This window comes from Pundamilia nyererei, unplaced genomic scaffold (assembly GCF_000239375.1).
Source record: "Pundamilia nyererei isolate P.nyererei 1_Seehausen unplaced genomic scaffold, PunNye1.0 scaffold00037, whole genome shotgun sequence".
In the NCBI taxonomy this organism is placed as follows: Eukaryota; Metazoa; Chordata; class Actinopteri; order Cichliformes; family Cichlidae; genus Pundamilia; species Pundamilia nyererei.
Genome location: NW_005187438.1, coordinates 198,662 through 210,529, shown reverse-complemented (window position 1 = coordinate 210,529; position 11,868 = coordinate 198,662). Strand labels below are relative to the sequence as shown.

The following is an 11,868-nucleotide window of genomic DNA, read 5'->3' as shown; positions in this document are numbered from 1 at the left end:
CTGATCAGAGTCTAAGGTTTCTGTTTTGTAGGATTTTGAAGTTCAGTTATTGAAAGCTAACAGTCTGGGCTGTAAATGCTGACTGCATACCCCTCAGCAAAAGTTGCAGGTTTTATTCCCCAATGACTGCTGAGACAACCAGTACTGATCTGAACATGATACATCAAGTCTCCACTTGAAAGATGAAAAATTCAAATTACCTTAAATCTTTTAAGATGTTGAATAATTTAAATCTGATGATCAGTTCTACTTTCCAAGAAATTTTAATCTGCTGCTCTTTAGAAAAGTGGCATTTCTGATCGAGTGTAAGGGATTGTGTCGTTAGCATAGAAATGGGTCCATCTAGTGGACACATTCATAACTGCAGCTTGAAAACTACAAAAGCGCAGGACAAAAATTTAATTCTGTGTTTATTCAGCAGTAATAAATAGTGAATAATGTGATCACATACAGACAATTAAAGTGGGAAACATTTAAATTAAGTGTACATCAATTTCTAAAAAGTGCTTTTTCACTTTGAGATTTGTGCTAGTTGTGCAGATCAGCATCGTGTGTCTCTGGTAAGAGTTCCTGCAAAAAAAGGACAAAAAGTTTACACTTCATTTGTTCATATCTGACCATTTTTTCTAAATTAGTAATAAATGATACACTGTTTATATTTAAAGTTCTTATTTTGAGCACTTAAGACTCAATGTTTTTTTTAAACCAACCCAAATATTCAGAATTAAGGGCTAATCAACTGTCAGACATCCCATCAAAATAAATTACCGTTACATCATCCTTGTCGTTCGTCTGAGCTGCAAACCTCCAAGAGGACATATGGACGAGAGACCCTTCATCTCCTGTTTTCCTGCCTATAACCTTGAAATAATCTGTGCACCATGCTGAAAGATGCCTCAATTCCTACAAAGCATCAGGTGGACAAAGGCTACAAGAGCAGCTATAGTAAAGCATGCTCTTCTGTGGAGTGTTTTACCTTCAGGTTAACAGGCTTCGAACACAGCCGGACTCTAAACTCTTCTTTTAAGTGTAAAAGTTACTTCAGTTATTTAAGATGATAGTTCTGCTCTTTACAGTTTGTTTTAAAAAAAACATTTTAAAAAAACGACCGACATCTTGTCACACTGCAGCCTGTTCCCTGTTTTGAATTTAGTTTAAAAATCAACCCTGAATATAAAGGTGTGTCAAACACTTCTTACATCTGAGACCATAAAATAAATCTGAAGCATGGTAAAACATGAGGCAAACCTTGTGATTGTGGTTGTGATTTCTTGTGTCTGTTCAAGTGTTGTGATCTGGTTTCATTCTTGGAGCCATCTGTGTCACTCTTAGGCATCCATGATTTCTCTGTTGGCAGAAAAATGTTATTAGAAATGTGGACCAGCATGTAAGGAGAGAATTCTAGATAAACTGTGTGCTCACCAGTTTGCCACCTGTGCATCAGGTATCTCTGGTCCACATTCCTCCAGTTGTCCTGAAGAGGCACAGCACAGTTCTCATCCATTTCCCGGATGGCATTCCCGGTGGTGCAGTGGTGTAGCCTCTCCCAAGCAACAGGCTGATGCTGCAGCTCATTGCACACACAGTTCTTCTCCCTCAGCTTTGGATACATCGCTCCAGGACTCTTCTCCAGGTTCTGCTTACATGCTAGTGGCCTCTTAAGGTCTGCGAGCTTCCTGAGATTGTCACCCGGCCTCCACCTTTGACCTTTGCGACACGAGCTGTTTTCAGAGGATTCTCCCTCAGTGTCATGGCCCCGATGAGGACTGCAAAGATCAGGATTAGAATCTTTCCTCATCAGCCGCCTCTTGGTGTGAGATTTACATGCGTCACATGTCGGTAAGGGGGCGTCGTTCCACTGCTGGAAGGGAACCGCTTTTCTTTTTAAGTTGTGCCCGTCAAGTCCAGGGCTGGCAGGCATACAGGTTCTACGTTTTGTCAGACATCTGGAGCAGAGTCTTTCCCTCTTTGGCACACGAGTACTGAAAATGTTCTCATTGAAGCTTCTGCTGATGCAGCATTCATGGTCGGAAAGGCTTCTTCGATCTGCTTTGCCTTTGGGTTTGTATTTCTCCTTTGGCTTGCGAATATTTAGTTCTTTGTATTCGAGGTCTAGTTTTCGCCTTCGAGCAGAAACATCTAAACCCTGAGGTCGGGTCTGCTTCTTGGGAGCTTGCGGCAACTTGTTGCTGTAGTAGATATTCTCAAAATCAGCTAGCCAGTTAGTTGAGGGGAGATAGGCAGGTAATGATTCGAAGGATGTGTCCTGAGAATCCTGGATACTGGTTTCTGTTCTGCTTTGGCTTCGATCTGCCCCAAGAGGAGAGCTCTCCAAATGCTGCACATTGGATACAGCCGCCATCTCCGTGCACATTAGATTTGGTTTAGAAGGTTCTTCCGAAACAGGTGATTCCATCATAGGGCAGATATCAGCTTCAACCACCATCTCATCCTGCACAGTGGAGACTACTCCCAGGTCATCCTCTTCCAACGGCGGCATGTCAGTCATAGCTGTGCCATCTTCCGGAGGAGCCTCCTCTTCCAGCATCATGTCTGCAGAAGTCACCTCATTAGTAGTCAGTGTTTCCTCAAGAGACTCTGCGGGACCATTTTGGATCAACGACTCTGAGGAAGGAACCAAGGTGTCGTCCCTGGACCAAACTGAAGACTCCATCTTCCTCAACTCATCCAGGTAGCTTGTATCAAACGACAGGTGAACGACTTCGAGTTGGGGATTCTTGGTCATACTCTGCTCTCTCTCACTCATCACCCCAGCTTCCCCACATGCTGCCTCTTGAGACTCCAAACTGCAAACGACAGGGACCATCTGGTTCCCAGATTCTTCTAGAGCAGGGATATTCTCACCTGTGCTGGGTGCTCCAACTAACAGGATATCAGGACAAACCTGGAGTGCCTGCTCCGACTGGTCTGCAGGGAGGCAGAGTCCCTCGTCCTGCAGGACGTGACCCTGGAGAATGGAGCTACACTGGACCATGTCCTGGGAAAAACTACGGGATACTTCTGCGGTCTCGTGAGAGTGCAGAAGCTGTAGTCCCACAGGTGTGGTGCAGCATTCAATCCTCACCTCTTCAGTTTGAATCACAAAGCTGCCATTTGATGGCGTCCTAATGGTGGACGAGGGCACCATGTCATTACTCTCTGGAGAACTCTCCACAGTCAAGGCTGACGAGAGCACCCGACTGTTGGAGACATTGGTGGTGGTGCTGCTGCTACAAATTGGGAAGACACTGGATGACTCCATGTCTCTGGAATTTGGGGTGCTGGTGTTCTGTGTCACTGAGAGTGGCTCAGTTTGCACCTCAGAGCTGGTCATTTCTCTGGTTGGGGAGTTGTGTTGGTAGCGCAACCTGCGGGCGTGATAGGCCATGGTCTGGTAATACTGGGGGTTTAGCATGCGCCTGTAGTCCATGAGATGAAGGTGGGTATGTGGGACGACAAAGCCAGGTGGCTCCATGTATGGATTAGGCTGATAGTGTGGCATCATTGGCATCCCAAAACCTGTAACAAGACACAAGAGGATTAAGTGAATACCTCCGGTTTTAATTTGTTAAAGGCTGCCACTACAATGGTTTACTACTGCTCGTGGGAGCCAGTTAGTGCATAGCTACAACATAGAAACCACAGCTGCTGCTGTAGATGTTAATAAAAATACAATACAAACAGAACTACAGCCATGTAGGGCTATTCATAATGCATACCCTCCTAGTTTGGCACTTAAATTTTAATGACAAGGCTTTGACTGTAGTAGTAAATACTGGGCTGATGAACAAATGAGATGGTCTAGTGTCATCTTGTGTGGGACTGCACAGTATTTACCCTCATCTCCCCTTTCTACATAAAAATGACCAATATACAGGTGAAGACACACAAAGGAGAGTGCCAAAGACATCATACGATGATTAAATCTCACAGCTGGCAAAACACTGAATCATATCTTTAAAAAAAGTAACAAAAGAGTCAAGTCTGATGCAGCCTTCCTGAAACCAAAGATTACCACCAGAAAAAAAAACTACAGCTCAAAGAGCTACATTTAACCATCAGTGGGAAAGAAGGTCATTGCTGATTAAGACCGTTTCATCAGACTCCTTTAGTGCACATCTACTGAGCAGTTTGACACTGAACACTTTCAGGTACAGCTGTTCAGCTGCTTGTTACTGCAAATACCTAATGAGCCAATAGCAAGCTTCTGTTTAAACACCACAGTCTACCTGAATATTGTTGCTGACCATGTAGAAAAAAAAGAACACCTGCACACATCTTCTAATTGCTGTGTCCAAAAGGATAACACCACATCACAAAGCTCAAGTCAACTCAAATGAGCTTCTTGAACATGGCTCCGTGTACTTAAATGGCCTCCACATTCCCCAGATCCACATCCAATAGAGAACCTTTGGGATGTGATTGATCAGCAGATTCTTACCCTGGATGTGCAGCTGTATGATGCCATCATGTTAATGGGCTGAAATCTCTGAGGAGTGTTAAATCTGGAGCATTAGCGATTTAGGCAGCACTGAATTGGGATTTTGTTTTTTGTTTTTTAAAGTGACCAAGTGCTAGCAAGGTGTACTTAATGAAATGAGTAGCTTAGCAGGCATTGGTTCTCTCATAGTTGACACAAAGGCTCATGTTGGCACTTCAGGGAAAGACAAGTTGCAGGATTTAGCATTTGAAGATATTGAAATGCACATTGTGAAATAAAGTCTAGACAGCTTGCCAGATACAAATTTCTGAAATATAATTACACACCTTTTGTGAAATAAGTGTTATTTAATGAGGATTTTAAGCAGACAGCTACAGGATTAAGTAAGAAAAAGAATTAGATACAGGGGATTAGATTTCACTCCTCTCAATTATTCCCTAACATTTAATTCCTAATTAATTTCACCATATTCAGAAACAAGCAGAAACCCCATTTATTAAACAGGTTCTGAGAACCTGACAGCATTTAGAGGTTTCACAGGCTTGAATAATGTTCAGCATCTACACAAGGAACTTGAGTCCCAAGACTCTCATTAGTCACATTAAAAAGCACTAACAGTTGAGTTAAGCTTACCTAAACCTGGGTAACCATAGTATGGATTGTAGGACACAGGCATGGGCATCGGTACAGGCCACTGCAGACTCTGCATGGGCATGTATGGCTGCGAGGGCTGTATGTAGAAGAAAGGTTTGTGTTGCTGCTCCTCAGCACGTGGAGCCCCTGGAGCCGGTTGTTGGGGCCCCTGGGACGGCTGAGCTGCACTCAGTGGGTTTGGACCACGGGGGCCCAAACTGTGTGAATATTGCAAGGTAGACGTTGCTGCCTCCATATCTGAACAAAGAGAAGAAAGTCAAAATACTTATTTGATACCTTGTTATCTCAATACCCTTTGACAGACTAAAAGTGACTTGTACCTACTTGCATAAGGGTTATCCACTAAGAAGCCAACACAACTCCTCTGCGGGTTAAATAGGAAATCAAGGGTGTGCGATTAAGGCCAGGCTGGCATTTTAGTGCCAGGTGACAATTGTCCAGTTAAAGTTAAGCAATTTGCATTAAAAGCCAATGAGAAATGTTTGTTTCCAAAGATCCCCTCCCACTCTGCATCAGCTCACCTGTGAAAAAGGCAGATAATAGATCAGAGACGTGGAGAAAGTAAGACTGATGACTTCCACTGACCCAAAACAGGTGACAGGGGAGGTGAGAAGCTGAGTGGCTCTAATGGAACAGAGCTGCTGCTCATTGACGTGATCTACCTGATGAAAGTAGCATTGATAAAAGACGCAAAGCAGCTCATCTTGTCATTTTTAGCGTCTTCGTTAAGTTCCCCCTTACTTGGAGCTGAGCAGCAGTAAAATGCAAAGCATGCATCCACAAGCCCTGTGTGATATTCCCGTTTGACCCCTGAAGAGCCAATTATGAGTTTAGATGGGAGCTCATTAAGTAGCCTTGAGCAGTGTTTAAAGATGGCATTATCCATGAAGAATAAACTAACAGACCGTTTTGTTGACTTTGCAGTGATTTTAAATCAGCACTGCTACTGGAAGAGGCGTTCTATGAAGGCATTAAAGAAAAAAACATACCTTCTTTCTCACGTACTTCTTTTTCTCACCCTGTTTCGCATGTGGAGACTGAAAAGCTAACTGATAATTCACAGAAACGTTCTTTTATTGTATTGAAAGGTTGTAAATGCAGACACCAACACTAGTGTTTTTACACAGTCTTCAAAGGACCAGCAAACCTGGGACAAATTCTAAATGCAATGGATCGCTAAATAGTTGTAGGTTTTCCTTGAAACTTTGAACATCTTGTATTACACAAGATGAATAAAAGCCCCAGCAGAGTCTGCTGATTTTTATTTAGATGTACAGTATTATTTCCAGTTCACACTCGTGGCCTGGAGAACCCAATACAGCCAGGACCATCACCAAAAAGCAGGGAGGCATTCTCGAGGTCACCAGGCTCCATGCACTCCAGCTCTCAGCTCACAGCTGGATTCAAATGATTGTTTTGGTTTTTTTAGGAAAGCTTCTGAGTGAAATATGTCTGTGCAGCCATAATGAGAATAAATGAGTTCTTTAACAGCTAACGAGACGACCTCTTTTAATAGAGGATACACTAAAAGAAAGGAAAATGCGATAGCATCCAACAGTTCAAAGCAACAAACCATCAACATAAGGTTGTGCAGATTCTTTATCATACATCTGTTTTCTTAACTACTTCCTTCAGCTGCTCACTTTAGAGATCACCACACCAGCTCATCTGTGTCCATCTCACCCCATCCTAAACATCCTGCTCTACCACACCAACCCTCTCTTTTGGAGAGAAAGGAGCCGACTCTGGGTACACCCTTTACAAGCCGCTAGTGCAAATCAGGAAACTATGAACTAGATACTTTGAACTTTATGCCGGCCTACTCGAATCTGCTTTTGAACGTCCTGTGCTCTGTACTTATGTTACACACCAGTTTTAAATAAATAAAACTGGGGATCGAACCGGCAACCTTCCGATTACAAGACGAACTGCCAACTCTTGAACCACGTATTAGTTCTGTCCTTCGCTCTAATGGTTGAATTAATTTGACTTAAGTCACAGAAAGCCTCAATAAAGGCAGAAGTTACACCTTTGTCTCAGAATAATGAGGTGGTGTTTTTATTTTTCATATGACTTGCATGTCTTGAAAGAACACATGAAGCAATGTGTCTACCATGAACTTTTTTAATCACATCTTCAGGTAATTATTTCCAAACCAACATCAACAACATCAGCCAGAGTGCCAGGTAGATTTTGGGGGGCAAACTCAAGGACAGAGAGCAAAGGGAAACCATCACTTTCTTGTGTCCTTGACTCCTCTTCCCACCATAGGTGCAAGCAGAAGAGGTGAAAAAGGGATACAAGGAAAAGGAGTCAAAGCAACAGGTGCTTGGTATATAGTCTCATTTTAAAGTGATATAAATGAAATGACATTTCACACAGCTGTATTTTATGGTCTCAGATGTAAAAGTGCTAATGTTGTAATTCAATTAATAAAATAATGCAACAAGGCAAGATGTACAGAAACGAGGAAGAAAGGATTAAATAACAAACATGAGCAGATGAGCTGCTTAAACGGTCCTCCATCCACTAATGCTTGTATAGTCCAGCTGTGTACTGTCTCCTTTATCCAGTGAAGGTAAAAAACTTCCACAACTATAGATGCTCCTGATGGTTCTAAGGAATACAGAAATTAACTTCAGGCTCACAGGCAGGACAGGAAACAAGGAGGTACACACTAGTGAATGAGAGAAGCCCAGAGCACAATCAATGATGCTCAGCTAGAAAACATTGGACTACCCCACCGCCTCCCCCCGGTCAGGAGAGCATCCTTTGAGAGGTTAATCAAAAACTGTTCTTCAGTGATTTCAAGGGTCTGCAAATACAATTTGGCATTCGATAATACCAGGTTGATATTAATAGTCTTCAGGACAATACCGAGAAAATCCAACAATCCCTTTTGAGAAACCTCAGAAACAGACTGAGGGGAGCAGAACATCAGCCTCGAACGGATCGGCTGATTGTAAAGTGAAAAGAGAATATTTTCCATGCCAACATAATACAGCCAGCTTTGTTTAAACTTTGTGTTTTGCATGGAGGAAACATTACTCCTGGGTAATTCGTTCCTCCCTGTATTCAAAATGTTAAAAACAAAAGAGTCACCACAAAGATTAAATAATGACATTTTATTGGACTGGCCCCAAACAATGGCACACCCCCGGGTGTTACTACCTCTGTGAAATCTGTTAATCATGAATAGTGCAAGACAGTGTCACTGAGGTTTACTTCTTTTTTTTTTTTCTTTTTTCACCAAACATAAATAGGCCTCCTGTGCGGTGCATTTCACCTAGTGCTCCAAATATCTCCAAACACATCCTTGAACATTTACACCCTTTGGGGGGACCTGAGGGGGAGAAAAAGAAAAACAAAATTAACACACTTTAATAAATTATATAATCAGTTGTCAGTCACTATAAATATATTAGACCCCCCCACAGCAGCACAGAGTACTGCAACTGAGTAAAAAGTACCCCATCACATCAAGCATTTTCCTGAATTTCACCTACAGATCCACAAACTTTGTTCAAAAGTCGGTCAAGGGACATTAACATCTCGGTTCCCCTCTCACTGTAGAGCCTGAACAAACAACAGGGTAGATTCTGTTAAATATTCACACAGGAAATCTAAAACAGAAGAACTACCTACTAAAGAAAAACACATTAACCTCTGTTCCAGTGTGGTGGCAGCTCGTCGTCGTCACGGGCCTCATCTCTGGGCCTGTGGTACATCACTTTCCACTGAGCACTTGTTTCTTTTCAACCCGTGCAAGCAGGAGACACAACAGTGAGTGAAAGTTTAGTAAAACAACATGCACACAGTAGAAATGTATGAAAACTGAAACTATGCCACAGTAAAAACACACCTTATTTAGTTAATTAGACTAAAGAGTTGATGGTTTATTTTGCATTTGCATTTTTTTTAATTGTATCATTTTAAAATATGACAAACACTGCTCACATCATAAGAAACAAACTATGAAAACCTAAACCACTCAGCTGATGCTGGTGAGCAGAATTTAAAACCAAGCAACAATAAAACTTGAAAGGACAACATTTCGAGTTGCACACCTTGTCTCCTCCTGGGAATCACATCGCCTTCAGTCAGATCTTCTCTGCAGAGCCTCTCTGTGAGAGACGGTTCAGAGTCACTACAATGAACAGAAAGGATCTGAAAATATCACAGAAGGAGGCGTCCTTGGTTCAGACTTACCTTGACATGTCCTACACTGCAGCTCGCCGCTGTCCATCTCGCCAGCCTCACCTTCACCTGCCTCTTGCTTGCAACCATCTCTCTCTTCGTCCTGGTCCACTGCATCTGTGGGCTCTTTGTACAGGCCTCTCTTATACGAAGACTTGGCTGGATGCCTTTGTGGTAAAGGGTGAGTCTTCCTCGGTGAAGAATGCTTCCTCACAACCACCCTGATGGGCTGCTCGCACCCTCGTCCATATCTGCCCTCATCCTCCGAATCTCCAGCATCGTCCATGTACATCTTTGAGCTGTGAACTTTGCTCCTGCCCGTCCCTTTAGCGAGGCTCTTCCCACAACACGCGCACACATACCTCTTCGTACCTGGCCGCCATACTTCCTCTACATCCTCAGCAGCACGGGGAGATCCACCAATCACCTCGGTGAGCCGCCTTCCTGCGTACATGTGGTGCTGGGGAAAGAGGTCCACGTCGTCCAGATCCGTGGAGAACATTTCATCTCTGGAGGAGAGTTCATCCAGAGATGGACTAAGGACGCTCATGCGTTCGTGTTTTGGCTGCATGGACAGGTAGTTGTAGTAGTAAGGAGCAGTCGGGGAGCAGAGGTGGCCAGGTCCGGCAGATCCAGGTGTTAAAACATCATCGAACGGCAGCTTGAGGATCTGGTAGCTCCGATCAGCTTTGGCTTCATCCAAAGACACTGCTGGATGTTCCACTGTTGAGACGTGGTCTCTGTTTTTAGACTCCTGTACTGATGGCTGAATGGAGGAAATGGCGAGTGAGGCTGGAGTGGAATTACGCGGCTCCTCGGCATCACATCTGGGAACATATTGATCAGTCACTGAGACATCTGACTGGATATCCATGACTTCTTCTTTCCCAAGATGGAGGAAACCATCTACTGCCGACCGCTTGCCCTCAGGACACTCCTCATGGACAGAGGAGCTATCGAGGGGCAATTCCTCTTCCAGTCTTCCTGCCCAACATCCCTGAGTGCTCAGGGTGCCTAAGATCATTTGGCTGGACTTATCGGCTGCAGTGGATCCGCCGAAGGTCACAGTAGTGGACTCTGAATGCAACATGCGAGCCTGCTCTTCATTCTTCTTTTCTTCTTCTGGAGAAAACATTCCTGAGGACTGGGACGCAATTCCGGAGTCGAGTTCTCGTTCGGCGCCCTGCAGTTCATTGGCTCGAATTTTATCCAGGCACTCTATGAGCTTGGTTATAGCGTCGCTGGGGTCAGTTTGGGCCTCCGAGCAGGCCGTTTCCCGACGGCCATGAGGCTGTGGATGGTAGTGATGCTGCTGCTGGCGAGGTACGTCGCCCCAGACAGGAGCGTGGAAGCGAGGCTCAAACATTCGCCTGTAATCCATCGGGTAAATAGGAGCATGTGGTAAAACAAAGCCAGGGTATTGCATGTACTGGTAAGGGTGCATGCAGGGGCGGCCAAAGTTAAAAGCTGGGAGGATGGTGAGAAGATAAAGGGAATGAATGGCAATGAAGCTGCATGCACCATCTGCAGGTTTAATGCAACAGTGGATGAGTGTACATACCTCCAGGCAGACCAAAGTGACTGTATGGGTTGTTGAGCTGCCACTGTGGATAGAGGTAGCAGGGCTGAGATGGTGGCTGGACATAGAAAAAAGGTCTGGGATGGTGATTTCTCTGTTGTCCACTCCCAAATGATTGTGGCTGTTTGCTTGCATCTACAAAAATGTGTTTTAAGATCATTAACAAGCAATAAGTAAATAATCTATTATTAAATTAAAGGTTTAATCAGCATGAGATGAGATACTTAAGGCTGCCTTTACCGTCCATTTTCTTTCTCCTTCTTGCTCAGCCTGTCAGAAATAAAACCTCCAGAGGGATTAAAACAGCCACATAAACATCCCCAAGCTTCTGGAAATTAAACTCGTTCGTTTGTTTGCTTTTTTTTCTCCTTCTATAGTTAAAGTTCCTCTAAACAAACAACGGTAAAGACGCTTCCCACTCAGGTCCACATGACGCGACCATAAACCAAAGCTGAAACATCTCCGTTAATCAGTCATATAGGAAACAGCTGCAACTCCTGCAGGGCTGCCTGATTCAAGTGCAAACGGAGAAATCAGCATCGCGACCTGTAAATAAATAAATAGTTAGGATTTATTCCAGGGGGTTACAACCTAAAACGGACACACAAAATAAAGAGTCGGCATCAGTGAATAAGTCAATTAAATTATGTTACGCCGGACAGTTATGTCTGAACATGCCAAATTCAGACCAACACCCGACATCGACATGACAGTTATTTTGTTTTATTGTATTTTATTTTATTAGCCGAAGGGAGACATAATTAAACAAAAATCGAACAAAGTCAGTTAAGGAAAATATCGATTTTAAAAAGGGCTCAGAATAGTACAAAGAGATCGTGGCTAATGAATACTAAAACTCACGAATAAATATGGTTAATATGATATCCTTTAAAAACGTCTTTTTGTTTTTGATTCTGTGTATTTATTTGCTTATTTGATTGTTTCTTTGTAGAGCCAAATCTTTGATTAAAAGCTTAATTCTAATGTCACATATAAT

General features: G+C 43.3%; 2 protein-coding genes across 2 annotated transcripts; both read right to left on the bottom strand.

Moving 5' to 3' along the window:
* Positions 1–393: 393 nt before the first annotated feature.
* On the bottom strand, positions 394–5,516 carry LOC102196811 (uncharacterized). Its single transcript, XM_005730407.1, has 5 exons — positions 5,420–5,516; positions 5,075–5,332; positions 1,423–3,519; positions 1,249–1,347; positions 394–570 (listed from the first exon to the last, which is right to left on the bottom strand). The coding sequence occupies exons 2-5, from the start codon at positions 5,328–5,330 to the stop codon at positions 542–544; spliced, it is 2,481 nt and encodes an 826-aa protein (XP_005730464.1). The 5' UTR covers positions 5,331–5,332; positions 5,420–5,516; the 3' UTR covers positions 394–541.
* Positions 5,517–8,205: 2,689 nt separating this feature from the next.
* buc (bucky ball) lies at positions 8,206–11,388 on the bottom strand. The gene is made up of 7 exons (XM_005730406.1): positions 11,112–11,388; positions 10,854–11,006; positions 9,305–10,759; positions 9,163–9,219; positions 8,760–8,846; positions 8,602–8,671; positions 8,206–8,438 (listed from the first exon to the last, which is right to left on the bottom strand). The coding sequence occupies exons 1-6, from the start codon at positions 11,116–11,118 to the stop codon at positions 8,640–8,642; spliced, it is 1,791 nt and encodes a 596-aa protein (XP_005730463.1). The 5' UTR covers positions 11,119–11,388; the 3' UTR covers positions 8,206–8,438; positions 8,602–8,639.
* Positions 11,389–11,868: the final 480 nt, after the last annotated feature.

Excerpts from the sequence above, each read along its gene's own strand:
- LOC102196811 (XM_005730407.1), bottom strand. The coding sequence starts at position 5,330 with ATGGAGGCAGCAACGTCTACCTTGCAATATTCACACAGTTTGGGCCCC. Across the intron at positions 3,520-5,074 it reads CTATGGTTACCCAGGTTTAG|GTTTTGGGATGCCAATGATG; the intron begins GTAAGCTTAACT and ends GTCTTGTTACAG. Across the intron at positions 1,348-1,422 it reads GATGCACAGGTGGCAAACTG|AGAAATCATGGATGCCTAAG; the intron begins GTGAGCACACAG and ends TTCTGCCAACAG.
- buc (XM_005730406.1), bottom strand. Across the intron at positions 9,220-9,304 it reads GCAGTGTAGGACATGTCAAG|AGAGGCTCTGCAGAGAAGAT; the intron begins GTAAGTCTGAAC and ends CGTCTCTCACAG. Across the intron at positions 8,847-9,162 it reads GATTCCCAGGAGGAGACAAG|AAACAAGTGCTCAGTGGAAA; the intron begins GTGTGCAACTCG and ends CGGGTTGAAAAG.